This window comes from Nilaparvata lugens, chromosome X (assembly GCF_014356525.2).
Source record: "Nilaparvata lugens isolate BPH chromosome X, ASM1435652v1, whole genome shotgun sequence".
Taxonomy (NCBI): domain Eukaryota; kingdom Metazoa; phylum Arthropoda; class Insecta; order Hemiptera; family Delphacidae; genus Nilaparvata; species Nilaparvata lugens.
The window spans coordinates 34272206-34287914 of NC_052518.1; the positions used below are offsets into that span (position 1 = coordinate 34272206).

At 34.9% G+C, this 15709-nt stretch overlaps 1 protein-coding gene across 1 annotated transcript in view; it reads right to left on the reverse strand.

The window, feature by feature from the left end:
- The window catches only part of LOC120354553, a 54884-nt gene extending 39461 nt beyond the window's left edge, over positions 1-15423 (reverse strand). The window contains exons 1-2 of the mRNA XM_039441896.1: positions 14990-15423; positions 9607-9834 (exon numbers count right to left, since the gene is read on the reverse strand). Of these exons, the coding sequence (XP_039297830.1) occupies positions 9607-9834; positions 14990-15345 (584 nt within the window). The 5' untranslated portion in view covers positions 15346-15423. The remainder of the gene's footprint in view (positions 1-9606; positions 9835-14989) is intronic.
- Positions 15424-15709: the final 286 nt, after the last annotated feature.

Sequence of the window (15709 nt, forward strand, 5' to 3'; positions counted from 1 at the left end):
AAAGAAGCATCAAGGAATATGCATGCCAAAAGAAAATCAATTCCATTTAGTAGTTATTGAACAGCAAAGTAGTAAATAAAAAATTACGGGATTTCAATGAAAATACAAATTTTAATTTGATATTTTTTAATCGATTGGAAATATTTCTTATTTCATGACCAATGTTCTTAGCAAAGAATGAAATAGCTAGTCCAGCTGATTATTGCTCCGGTCCGCCAGAGGGACTTTCTTTCGCTGGTCAAATAGTACAGTTTTGAGATTCGGTTTGGAAATGGTAGTCATTTCGATTTTGATTGTAAAACTGGAATAGGAACTTCTCGATATACCCGTAGATAAATCAAATTGTATACTTCAGGCCTTTGGCTAACAAGATTAGTTTCATCAGACAACACACAAGGTTTTCCACATAATCATTGGAAAAACTTATTTTCAAAAATAGAATTTCAATCAACCTGGAACAATGCACTGCACTGATTAGAAACATCTAATTTGGAATAATTACTAATAGCCATATATTGCTAAAACACTTACTTGAAAATAATGTATAGGTAACATTTTAATACTCTCTACACAGAATCAATCAATCACTATGTGGCTTGGCAACAATAAAAATTATTATAAAATAATGTTGTATAGTTTCTAATGAATTGATAATGTTATTTAAGTCATGTATTCAATAATATTTATCGAATTCCGAGCGACTGCGTGCAGCACGTGTGTGAATGTTCAGTTCGGTAAACTAGCGATATTTTCCCGAGCTCAATATCGCTCGGTTTGTCCCGAGCCTGTGTCGCGTCTGTCTGTGGAAGCCTTTACTCCAGTTCTGGAGTAAGAAAAACTGGTTTGACTGGTTGAGGCGAATCTGTAATGGGAACCTACCCTTATATCACGCCTACCAGAATCTACACCGGGGCCCATCAAATCCGTCCAGGGATTGCCGATTCGTGGATCCTCCATCACAACTATGCTCCGTCGCACACCTGCCTGCTCATCACCTAGCAGTTGGCCAAACAGTCAAGAGTAACGTTGCCACATCTCCCTTACAGCCCGGATATGGCACCACCGGACTTCTTTTGGTTCCCCAAGATCAAGAAAAAACTTAAGGGGATGCAGTTCGGGACTCTGGAAAACGTTCAACGTGCTATGACAAGGGCTCTAGACAGCATAGAGGTTGCCGACTTCCAGGGAGCGTTCAGGGATTGGAAAATCCGGTATCAGTGTGTTATCGACTCCAATGGGGACTACTTTGAAGATTTCTAGTGAAAAATTGTACATACTTTGCCAATAAAGAAATTCCTGAGGTCAGTCCAGTTACTTATTATACAGACCCTGTATATGTAGGCTATATCTGTATGTGACCGGATCTCAAAAATGGCTCTAACGATTCTTACGAAATTTGGAACAAGGTATGTTCATGATTCAATTGCACTTGGTCTCAACCCTGGGATAACTCGCTTAAGGTCATTAAAAGGATAAATACATCCTTGAAAAAACAGCTGGAAATTTTGTCGTCTGTCGATACGGTAATGGAAGTGAATGAACGAGTGCATGTGTGGGATCATTCAGCTGATCTCACGAAAAGAAAAATTCAACAAGAAAAACTTATCCTCATTTATTTCTCTTTTCAGAAAGTCCAAAATAGTAACTAGATTCTGTTAGTGTAGTACAATATGTAATTAGTGTATGTACAATAGTACATAGCCTATCAAATTTGTAGCAAACATAGTATATCATTCTAAATCGAATTCATAGTATATCCATTTGTAATTGATGATGTGTTTGTTTTTTGAAGTGTGAATAAATTATTATTTTGATGAGTGATAGTAGCGTGACCTAAATTTTGATTTGGACTGTAGTATAAATTTGAAAAAGGTCAGTTTTGGGCATAAGCCTGTTGTGCCTCCTCATATAACTGTAAGAATAATTGTTCAACTGAGAAAGTGAATAGCTGAATTAAAACTATAAATTCAATCTTTCGTTAAAAAATTTTCTATGCTTTTACACTGCAGATCAAAGCTCGATCCCCCAATATTATTCGACTAAACGAGTGACCCAAATGAAGGGATTCAAAATATAAAAAAATGAAAAATGAGAATGCGAAAAAAATTATAATAATTGAAACTACAAAAATTATCATTTAATCAAGAGACATTTATGGTATTAATAATTTTCTGAAAAACATTAATAATTGGCAATAATAATTTTCCAATATTGCACTGATAGTTTTAATTTTAGATGACTCTCTCCTGGATTATTGGGATCTGTGTTTGAGATTCCTGAGTGATTGCTGCATCATCTGAGAAAACACCGTGAAAGTGAGCTCTGTTCAAAATTAACAGAATGATCAAGTAAAGAGATTTAGAAAGTGGGTTTTCTCTTGATGATTGTAATGGACGGCTTAATTGCTTTTAAATAATTATAAAAATATCACAGATTATTGACCGAATGTAGTGAGGTCTATGTTTTGAATGGGGTTTTCTTCTGTCTGTCTGTATGTAATGCAATTATGCCAAATGTGTTGATAGAATTTAATGAGATTTGGCAGGAATATTCCTTTTTCAACTGTGCATCGATGTATACACAAGGTTCTTTGAGATTTTTCATTTCAAGGATAATAAGAAAAGGAATTCCTCCATACTCTGAATTATTCATAAACAATCAGCCGACAAGTGGATTACATAGATGTCTGGAAAAGCTGTGTCAATTTCTATAAGGTCTACAGTTGCAATCAAAGACCTTGAAGAGATATGCATCTTTAAGGTCTTTGGTTTCAATATTTTGTTTGTCAGTCATTCAATTATAAAATTAAGCAAGCAATTTCTGTATATCTTTTTATATTTTTATATCTGGTTACCTGGTTATTTATGTTGAACAGATCTCGAAAACGGCTCTAACGATCACGAAATTTGGAACATAGTAGGTTTATGATATAAAAATTCGATTGCACTGGGTCTCATCCCTGGGAAAACTCGCTGAAGGACATGAAAAGGATGACAATTATGCATCCATGGGAAAACAGATGATAATTTCATCGTCTGTCAAAACAGAAGATGCATGTGTGGGAGAGAGACAGAATTATTTCCAGCTGTGTAAGCAATCAGTAAGAAATATTATCTTGGAATTTTAATCGACTTGATCAAAATAATCTGATTTGTATTCTAAACTAGAGAATATCATAATTTTCAAAGCTATTCATTATTTGACAATTTTAAGTGATGAGTGAGTGTTATTTTGTTATTCAATTTGGTTTGTAAATAATCTAAATTAGAACATTTTTGTTTCTAAATGTTTGGACTGAAAATTGAGCCTGAATTCAAGTGTATGGAGCATAGCCTACTTTCTTGACTTTTCATAGTGTATAAATCTAAATTCGGGGAAGAAACAGTTTTTGGCTGTGCCTGTTAGTCCTTCCCCAATCATTTTAAAGAATTTTGTTCTGTATATCGATAGTTTATAAATAAATAACGAGCAAAGCTCGCAATAATTCAATAGTTGATTAAAAATAATCAAATAAATAAGTAAATAATGCTGAAGAAAAAAATATTTTTTATTGTAAAAAATTAATTCTCATCATATTGGCAGATTATCACAGAACTGGATGAATTATATCATATTTTTATGGAATACAAACTCAAACGTGAACAGAGTTTGTTAACTTTTCTAACAGGTGACATGAGATACTTGTGGATGAGAAAACTGCGTGAGGTCTATTGTTCACAGAACTACTAGTTACATTCCAGTACAATTATCATGTTTCACAATCCAATATTGGGGCACCGAGCTTCGCTTGTTTTTTTATTTATTGATAAACAGAACAAAATGATTGGGGAAGGACTAACAGGCACAGCCCAAAACTGTTTCTTCCCTGAATTTTGATTTTGAGGTCATGTATTGTTTATATTTCACAGCTGGCTATACGTCAGTTTATGAATTTCGGGGATGAAATATTTTTATTTTCCACAGATGCACTCGCTCACTCACTTTATTATCCACAGACGACGAAAGTCTCAGCTATTTTTCCAAGGATGAATTATCCTTGTAATGTCCTTCAGTGAGTTTTACCAGGGATGAGACCTAGTGCAATCGAATTTTCATATCATGAACCTACTATGTTCCAAATTTCGTGAAAATCGTTAGAGCGGTTTCGAGATCTGTTGGATTTAAATAACCAGATATAAAAATAACCAGATAAACATAAAAATATATATAGAAATTGCTTGCTCAATATAATAGGATTTCTAAGTAGAGCTCATAAGTATCGTAATCTTGCCGTACAATAATTGAAGTTGATCCCATTCAACTTTATTATACTTTTCAAAGTTTTCGTATTCTACTCATTTCCATTGACAACATGCTCACATATCCAATCTTCCAGGAATTCTATCTTATATAAATAAGCCTCTACATCCCTATATTCCTAGAGAAGGGTATTTCTATGTTGTGGAAGCACATACTTACATTAGCTTATAACAATCAGGTAGTTTCTAGGGAATATGAAAAGATAGACCAATTGTCTCAAAGGTCTATTGCTGGTTTTCAAATAAAAGGAAATTCAAAATGAAAAATAATAGCAAATTCAATTATCTTCAAAATACTCAATGTTCGAGTAAATTCACCCTCCAGTAGACTATATTCAACACAGTAGAACCTCTATAATTTGTGGCTTATGGGACCAAGCGTTTAATGAAAATTTTTGAGGGTTACAAATATATATCAAGCTCTGCAATATCGAGGCTGATAGAACCAAATTCTAAAAATTGTATCATGCATACTGATCCTATCATTACCCATAATTAATTCATAATATAGCCTCCATGAATGGATATAAGAAAATATCGTTGAATATTAATTTGACATACTTGTAAAAGATTTCAGAGATCAAAACAACTGTTCATGAGCGAGTTCTTTAACCCAGGGTGTCTCTAGTTATAAGTAGTGGTGTTTTGAGAGAGCTGCTTATCCAATAGAAATCGAGGGGCGTGGCCTCCCCCTCCACCAACCCTGCCATAGTCCGCCATTTTGGCCACGCCCCCAGCCAATAGGAAGCGAGGGGCGCGGCCACACCCCTTTTTCCTCCCCATCCACCCCCCCTGCCATAGTCTGCCATTTTGGCCACGCCCCCAGCCAATAGGAAGCGAGGGGGCGTGGCCAAAATGGCGGCCCCCTCCCCCCTCCACCCCCCCCTTCCCTAGTGTCGGCCATTTTGTCCCCCTCCAAAGTCCCCGCCCCAACTAATAGGAAGAGGTTCCCCAGGAAGTGCCCCTGACGGTCATCTTTGTTGTAGCAGGTGTTCTGTCAAAAACATCTGCCCCAGTCATCCCCCACCAAAGTCCCCACCCCCAACCAATAGGAAGAGGTTCCCCAGGAAGTGCCCCTGACGGCCATCTTTGTTGTAGCAGGTGTTCTGTCAAAAACATCTGCCCCAGTCATCCTAACACCTGCTTCAGCAATTAAGTGGTGCCAATTAGCATATTAAAAATATCCCCACATTTAAAATCTTTAAAATCTTTAAAATCACAGATATCACTACTAGCACTAAACTCTCAAAGTACACTACTAATCTATTTCCCAGTCATATTTTTTTCTTTTTTTTCCTGCATCACTTGGTTGCCTATCACTGAACATTCTTTTCAAAAACAACTCTTGCACCTGATCAGAATTCAAATTATGTTGTACAGCTTCACTCATGTCAAAGATGTACCTCTTTTTGACATATTGTGCAATCAAATAGTATGAAAAGTTGAACAACTGTTCATTTAAATATTTCTGAAAATCTTCACCTTTCATAATCATCTGCATAATGTCATCTTTTAGCTTCTCACCAAAAGCTAAATTTTTTTCATCAAGTTTCTTTTGCACCTCAGCAAACATAATATTGAATGTTGTTTCTAGATCAACTACTTTCAAATTATAATCTTGCCTGTTAATAAAGTTAAGTTTAGTTTGTGCAAGTAGATTGTCTTTTAATTCTTTCAATTTAGTTTCTAGCAAATCTGTATCAACATGTTTTAAACTATTGTTTTTACTTTGTTGTTCACATAATGTCTTCAATTCGTCTGATTTCTGATCAAACAACGACCTACTAACATACTTTACCTCAATATCATCACTAATTGATTTAGACAATGTTTTCAATTGTGAATCGAAATACTGTTTTTGTTGTGCTATCTCCTTCAATATATCAGACATTGAATGCAATTTACTTTCAAACACTTTTTTAGTAATTAAATCAGACTGTAGTTTTTGGAATATACTAGTTGATATTGCAAGTAATTTGCTGTCTAAATATTTCCTATCTACTAAATCAGATGATTCAGTTTGCAATTTAGTGAATATATTTGTTGATATTTCAAGCAATTTACTGTCCAAGTATTCTTTGTTAACTAGCGGTGATGATTGATCAGACTGTAGTTTTTGGATTATACTAGTTGAAACTTCCTTTAATTTACTATCCAAGTATTCTCTGTTAACTAGCGGCGACAATGGATCAGACTGCAGTTAAGTGAATATATTTGATGATATTTCAAGCAATTTACTGTCCAAGTATTCTCTGTTAACTAGCGGTGATGACGAATCAGACTGTAGTTTAGTGAATATATTTGATGATATTTCAAGCAATTTACTGTCCAAGTATTCTCTGTTAACTAGCGGTGATGACGAATCAGACTGTAGTTTAGTGAATATATTTGATGATATTTCAAGCAATTTACTGTCCAAGTATTCTCTGTTAACTAGCAGTGACAATGGATCAGACTGAAGTTTATTGAATATATTTGATGATAATTCAAGTAGTTTACTGTCTAAATATTCTCTACTTGCTGCCACTAATGACGATGTTGCTTCTGCTGCTGATGATGATTCACAACCACTGTTTAAAACTAATGGTGGCGGTGCTGTTGTATTAAACACATGATGTGTCCTACCAAATCGATCTATTGTACTACTCACAGCAGCGGCGCTACTGCCCGACATCTCTGTCCTTGTCAAGTGTTAAACACATACTAACGACTAAAAACAGCATTGCCTCCTAATATAATACCACTTTCTTTCAGTTCTTCAATAATAGAAGCTATTTCAACTGAATGTGATCTATTTCCCGCCTGCTGTGATGAAAGCAGAATATTTAATCTGTCTATCAGTTCATTTGGATTATCCCAGTAGACATACTGTCGACTAGTAGATTCATTTCTTATAAAACCCATACCACTAACAGCTGCATCATCAATCCTAGATCTTTTTGTTTTCCTACTACTCCTACTCGATGGGAATAAAGATTGAATAATTTGTGATTTATAGCCTGTATTTCTCTTTACATAACCGCGTCTATCTAAATGAGCAGCGGTAAGCTGCAATATATTACGATATTTTCTTAAATCACGTTCTGTGTACAGTTTCTGGTCAGGCTGTTTTTTAAATAGAAGTTCACACAAACCAACTGTTAAACGATACTCATTATTGTTGATAATTAAATAACCATTGGCAATACTAATATCCTTTACACCCATATAGTATTCATTTAGTTTACTATCATAACATATACCATAAGATATACAATTATTTAGTTTTTCTTTATAAAATTCACATATATACTCATCAATAAAATCCACTGTTGTTTTATTCAAAATATCACTTACATTAGATCTATTCAAACCCTCATCCACATCCATTTCCTTGTCCGCGTCTTTCTCCTCCCTCTCTTCCTCCTCCTCCTCCTCCTCCTCCTCCTCATCGTCCTCTGATTCTTCTTTAAGTCTGCTACTAGTGTGTGCATGTTGTACAAGTGTATCTTTCAATTGTTTTAGTGGATTGATAATTGGTTCTAATGATTTTTGTCTAATTGAATCATTTTCCCTAATCATACTAGTTAATGATCTATGTTTATTAATAATTGACTTACGCAAACCTTTTATCCTGTCAATTACTTTACTAGTATGACGATGATGATGATCACATTGCACTAGTCCTCGTCTTCGTGCACGTCCTCGTCCTCCTCTTTGTCTACTTTGTTTTTTTCTTTTTAATTTAATTTTACGCATATTGCTAGTAGTAGAACGATAATTAGTTCTTTCACCTACACTGGCTCAACAACAAATGATGAGAATTGACACATGTCAATTGCTGCTGCTGCTATACACACTTGGATCAATATACTTACCAAGACAATTACGATATTTACCAGCATCTGGTTTACACTCAGTGAAAATTGAAATAAAACTATGATTTCCGCCGCCGCTTTGCCATACATCTGAACATAGATTTCTGAATGCAACAAATGTCATATCAGTTCCAACAAAATCTCTAAATATCAATTTTAAATTGTGCATATCCATTTTAAAAATAATCAGCATATTTGCGTTGTCTCTGATATGATGTTTTGAAATTGCGCCATAGCTTTGAATTAAGTACACACAATCTATGCTTTTGTGTCTGCCCATTGTGAAAAAATTACGTATTTGCGGCACACGTGTAACATTCAAATCGTCAAATATTATCAGTGAATGAGTGTCAATATCATTCGGTTGCGGTATACTTTCAATGTTGTCAGATTTATAGTAGTTTACACACTTGAGTTTTGAAAAAACAACATCCAATAATTTATACTTTTCCTGATACAAAGACTTACTGAACAAGTATAGGTTTTTGAATTTTAATCCATTTTTATCGAATATTGAATTCAGCAGTACATTTGTCTTTCCACAATTTGATGCACCACAAATTAGAATTCTAGCTGAACTTGGCAAAAACTCACCATGCTTTTTTCTATCTAGACAATTTTTGCCCACTTGTTTTGTATCTACAATTAGATTATCAAAGTTAACTATTGCTATTGACTCTTTTGCTGCCGTCATAATAATAACTAATCATTAACTCTTGCTGCGCGCGCTTGCTGTTTACACATGCGTGTCTACAGTTCAACTATGCTGTTAACATCGCTACATCCGATGTGTATGTGTGTGTGTGTGTGTGTGTATACTACAAGCGGTTTATGAATGAAGAAAACACGCACATACAATGTTCACAGTTTATTAAAAATACTAGATACATACAAATTTAGCAGCAGCTAAAATAAGTGTGTTGACAATATCTTACAAAATACAAAGTTGACAATACATAAAAAGTTGAAAATACATACAAAGTTGACAGCTGCATACATAAAAGGTGAAAATACATACAAAGTTGACAGCTGCAGTAAGGTAAGTGGCGGCGAATCTGAGACAGTGATAATACATACAAAGTTGACAGTGTTTTTTGCTAATATTATAAAAAAATTGTAAATTATTACAAAGCGTGTGTTTTTCCCTTTCACATAATACAGTATAGCTGTTAGCAGCATCACCGCTTCACACGCATTAATTAAGATTAGCCTTTGACATGCAATAATCTAAAATATAAATTAATATCTTTTCTTTCTTCTTATCATCATCATCATCTTCATCAACATCAGCTACATTAAAGTCTATTGATTTAATTTGCGAGTAAAGTATGTTTAGTTGCATAGAAAATTGAGCACAGATACAAGTATCTACTACATCAAATACGCTGCTTGCATTTTGAATTGCATCTTTTAAAAATACATTGTTATATGAGCATATACTTAAATGATACCTACTATCATCATCATCATCAACATTAACAACAACATCATTGTAAAATGTTTTTTTACATAAGCTAACTAGAAAGCATTTTTCAATATCAACACGTTTTACACACATCGCTTTAAGCGTACACAAAAGATCAATTATTCTTTTAATAACACTACACGCATCGTTACCATTCAGCAAATAGAACAACAGTGGCGCATCCATTGCCATTGACATTATGTTTATATCATATCTGAAACAATATGCAAATAAATTTAATGATTTTTGCGTGTTGCACGCAGTTTCTTCTGTTTCACAGACGGAGTAATAATATCACTCTTATCTATCCAGCTAGTTTAATCAAAGCCTAACCATTTAACGAGATATTTATTGTTTGATTTTCGTATTATTCGTTCAACTAAATATGTATTTTGTTCGGACGGTGTTAAGTTTGTTTTCATCAATTGTTCACTATAAAATCTACCTTGTATGATTTCATTGTTAAGATCGCGAATTACATAGGTTGGCGGTTGTGTGGGATAAACACCATGAATTATAAACAGTTCTGGCGACTAATTTAATCTAAAACTTTTATCAAAAACCTGACGAAACTTACTTATTTGCACTACGTCACCTAATGCAAACTTTGGACGATAAACTGTACACGATTGCTTTGTCTTTTTCAACTGTAACATGATCAAATGCTTTTCATGATGTCGTCTAACACTGGCCGGTGTCATGCCAATCGCTGAATGAATAGTGTTATTATATTGATAAACAATGTCCGGCAAAATGTTTAACCATTTTTGCGTACCGCTAGCAGTTAGTCGTTCATACAAAAGTGATTTCAGTGTTCGGTTCAATCTTTCAACAAAAGCTGCCTTAATTTCAGAAAATACACTGTAATGATTAATGTTTAACCTATCGAATAGTTGTTTAACATCCTTATTGTAAAATTCACGACCTAAATCGCTTTGCACATTTTTTATACCTTTATTTAACACTAATATTCGCGCTAATTTTCGTTCAACTTCTTTTCCTGTTTTAGTTTCTAATGGTTCAGCAAAAGCATAACGTGAAAAACAATTTATTGCAATCAAAACATAATGATAGCCGTTGTTTGCTCTAGCAAATTCTGGCAATTCAATTAAATCAATTTGAATGAGGTCTTTTATTCCTTTTAATATATATTTATGTCTGTTGAATTTTCTTCGCGCTGGACGGTATAATTCCTGAGCAATTTTCTGTTGCAAATCTGACATATTTGGGGTTTCGTTCTGTTCTCCCCTACACGAATGTGTGTGCGCACTGCTCTGCTGTCTTCAACAGCGATCTTTCTTCGTCTTCTTCTTCTTCTTTGTCTTCGACGGCTGTTGTTTCTGCCTCCTTCTTCTTCGTGTTCGACACAACACTGAGCTGTGTCGGAGCGGTGCTTGTTGTATCTAATATTAACTGGTTTCACTAATAGCTTCTTGCTTTACTTTCCTCACACATTTTTCCACTCGCTCTCTCTCTCTCTCACTGCTGCGATACGATCAGTCTGGCGTAACACCAGAGCCACTAGCCGTCCTGCTGCTCCTATCAATATCTTCTCTTCTTCTCTCTTCTATTAAATAATGACCCCACGCTTTCGTATATATACCGTTTGATTCAATGTATCTTTTTGTGTCAAATGGTGATAATGCAACTTTGGCACACGATATTTGATAAATATCATGTGAATAACTGCGTAATTGTGAAAAGCATTCACGTTGAACTAATCTATCTGTCAGACATTTCATGTACATATCATATCTTAGTTTATTGTTTATAATTGTTCTCGCTACACCTTTAGCTGCGTGCTTACTAAATTTTTCATAAGAACTATCCTTAATACTACTACTACTACTACTACTACTACTACTACTACTACTATTACTACTACTACTGCTACTAGCACTACTGCTTAGTACATATTCAAAACTGTAAAGTTTTGCACGAAGACCACAAAAAGCGGTAATAATGGCAGAATTTAATTCATCTTTAAATGTGCCAGGCACACCACGGTTCAATTGACTATAACAACAATGTGTGACAGGATAAGCACTTGTGTCAAAATGTTGAAGATTTTGTTTGATAACTGCATAGATATCGTCCGATTTGATATGATATAGCAACGAGTCTGTATCGGTCATGCATAATTTAACACAGCTTGGATCGAACATTTTCAAGAAAATGTTGTAGTGGAAATTGAACATTGTAAATTTACTCAAATCAAGAATTGAAAAACCAGCATAAATTGGTCGATCTAATTTTATTTCTGTTTTACACATTTGTACAGCGACAATGTCTTGGTCAAACACAATCCATCGTTTACAGCTTGGTTTTGCAATCAAACTTTCCAATTTTTTCTGACAAGTAATTAGCTTAAAATCTATTCTTTTCCTATTATTCTCCATCAATTTTCCGAACAGACTATTTGAAAGAAATTTAAAGAGGGTACGTTCAAATGAATTTTTTGCTTCCTTTCTCAGTTGTGCATTCAAATCAATAAACGGTTTAAGCCGATGAAAAGCGATTACTCTATGTACAGCAGTCAATTTCATGCCCAAGCTTAAATAACGTTTCAAATTTCTATAGTGGAGTACATATTGTTTACGATTATAAAGGGTGGCTAAAAGACGTGATGACGTGGCGCCGCTAGCGTTCGTGTCAGGAGACGGGTGGCACGCGGCCGCTTCTCTGCGCAGAGCAACAGTGTTGTCTGTTTGATATGAAGAGAACAGGTTGTAAGGCGGCTGATCTTTTAATGGTGCCAGGGGAAAGCTGTTATGTAAATCATGTAAATTAACTGGATAGGACAGGTCTGCTTCAACTATATAGCCAGTGTCGGCTTCATCGTGAATGCTTGTAAAATCGCCTAAAGCTGTAATTTCATCTTGTGATAAAAATCTGAAATTTGATTCAGGTAGTTTGTAGGCAATCATTGTATGTGCGTATAAGCTTGTACAATCAAGATAGAGCAAAAAACTATTTTCAATAGCTGGGTTATAATTTGCGCCCATATATTTATTGTTTGCGACTGCATGACGGTGGGGAATGACTGACAATCCACCGCGTAAACCAGATTCTATGAGCAAGTTCATATCAGCATTGCTAATTAATTCTAAACGTACTTTAGTCAAATATAACATTGCATTCAACGAAAAATGTGGTAATGATACAAAGTGTGATACATCCAGTTTGTAAATTGCAAAAAATACAGACCTAAAATTTTGAAAAATATCTGCCAGCAGTAAGCAATCTGACAAAAGGTAAAGATCATGACATTCACCCAATGAGTTTATGTTAAATTCGCGCCAAACTTCCTGCGCATGCTCGTAATCTTCTACTTGCAATGCAGTGTTACTAAGTGTACTGTAAAATGAGTCAATTGCTGGCAATTGCTGTTCTTCAAATTTTGTCAGCATCTGTTATGTACTGATACGGGTACACACCTTTACGTAGTAAAAGTTTTTGATGATTTTTATCGTTGAATATTTTACACATTACTTCGAAATTAGTATCAATGTTTTCTGTATCACTTGCAAGATTGGCAACAAGTGACTGCAGACTTGAGCTTAAGAATTGATAGCTGTCAAGGAAACGTACCCAATCTACTGTAATTGTGAGGAGTTTTTCCGATGAGTTTGCAATACAATCAATTTTCTCCTTTCGTCCTGCTAATGCCTTAACAATGAAATGACTATCATATCCGCGAAAATTATGAAAAAAACAGTTTAATAGTTTTGGTGCTTTTGCATTTTAATTACAAGTCTTGTGCGTTGCACCAAGAAAATTTCCTGTTGTATGAGAATGGTGCCTAAAACGAATTTCGTTGGCTTTAAATTCACCGTTGCACAAAAAACATACTGTACTATTGTTAAAAGCTAATAATTGTTCTTCATTTAATTCAATCATGGGCACTTCTTGTTGCATATCAAAGGAACAGTTTCGACCTATGGCAATGATCTCATCAAGAAATTGTTCAATAATTTTCTCGCCAACACTTGTAGCTCTATAAACGCGTGGGCTGTAGAATATTTCACCTGATTCGTCTAAAATAATAAATGCATAGCCGCAAGCAACATGTTTTTGTGTTTTCCTTGTAAAGCTATTTCCTATATCAGTTCCGAGCAAATCATCATCATTTTCATCGTCGTCCTCGCCGCCGTTATTTGTTCGTACAATAAAACCTTCAAAATCGGCAAATGCAATGTACTTATTTTTTAGTGTGTACGAAAAATTTTTAAACTTTAACATTTCACCCTGTTTAGGTAGTACTGTTCTTTGTATTGCAAATGTCGAACACAAATCCATGTGTTTTTCTAGATTTGTTTTTCCATCACAATTTGCTTGTCTGTTAGTTGTAAATTTGTTAAAACAATATGGACAAATGAACACTTGTCCATTATGCAAAGACAAGTGATGACTCAGTAGCCGTGACAATCCGTTATACCCTTGACGCGTGTTTATCAGAACATAATGCCATTTTTTCGGTGTTGTATCATTTGACAATAGTAGAAGATTGATTTTATGTTCGCGTTGTCTGTAAATTGAACAACGGTACGGGAAAAACTTTTTTTTAGCAGCATCATAAGCAATCACTGTTATAGAAATGTTTAAATTTTGCACTTCAAATTTTTTAATGTCATGCACTGTAGTAGGAAACTTAATACCGGTCAAATTTAGATTATTTTCAAATTGCTTCAGATAGTCAACATTCATATTACAACGTCTGTAATGAAAATAGCTAAGTACACTCCATACAAAACATTTACTATCATTTGTGTTTTTTACATTTATAACGGCTCTTTTTGCTTTTATAAAATCAGGTGTTTCAATGTATGTACTATTTCCGCCAGCTAAAGGATTGTAACGAGTAATATTCAAATCAAATGAAATGATTCTAACTACAGACCAACCACTACCGTATCTAATAAACTTATCAAGCGTTGATTCAATTTTCTCTACACCACTAATAAATTGGTCTTGCAAAATATCTAATTGTTCATCAAGATTAATTAACAATGACGTATAACTATAAAACGATGCGTTTGTCATAGTTTCAACGATTTCTTCTTGTTGCGATTGATTGCTGCTGCTATCAACATTTACTTTTTTCAATTGAACAGTTGTAACAAAATACCATTTAATATTTTTGTCAAAATTATCACTTTCTTCAACAATTAATTCAATTACTTTCGGCTTTAAAATTTGCAATAATGTTTGAACAACATCAATGAATATTTTTCTAAAAACAAATCTGTAGCGAACTGCACTCGAATTTATGCTAGTACTTCGTTCAATAGTATAATCCATAGTTTTTCGATTTTGCTAGTAGATGTAGTAGTAATAATAATAATAGGTAATAGGTTTTGTCGTCTTACCGCTTTGAAGAGGTTTGCGGATCAATGTTTTCGGCTTCGTTGTCGTTGTTAGCAGTAGCGTTCACGACTCTCGGTTGAGTTGAGTTTGTCACGTCTAGCAGAATCAATGATGCTTCAGCTTGGTGTCCACTATTACGACTGGTCTGCTGCAGTGACGACTCCGCGCTCACTCCACCCGCAACAATTTGCCGGCCTCTTCCTCTGCCCTGAGCGATGACGCGTTGATCGGGAAAATAAATGCTGTGGCCCCGACCTTTTCCACCACGTTTTGGCGTTTCACACGCTGAAGAAAAGTGGACGCGTTTTGCCGGCGGCGAATCGCTGCTGTCAACCACACACCATTCCTCATCCGCCATTTCCTCCTCCACCTCCTCGTCTACCGCTATCGTCTCAACCAGACTGAAAAAACAAACATATAGAATGAAATAATTGTATAGAATAAAATGACTGTGTGTGTGTGTGTGTGTGTGTGTGTGTGTGTGTGTGTGTGTGTGTGTGTGTGTGTGTGTGTGTGTGTGTGTGTGTGTGTGTGTGTGTGTGTGTGTGTGTGTATGTATACATTTATTTGCAAACGCACATTATTGAATGATCATAAATCTGTTTACAGATAGAATATTTTCCAGTTTACTTCAAGCACAATTATTGCCTCCTCAGCCGCCATTATACATATTTGTTTGCAGCTGCAGTTGTTAGAGCAAGACAATATAATTGTTTTCAAAA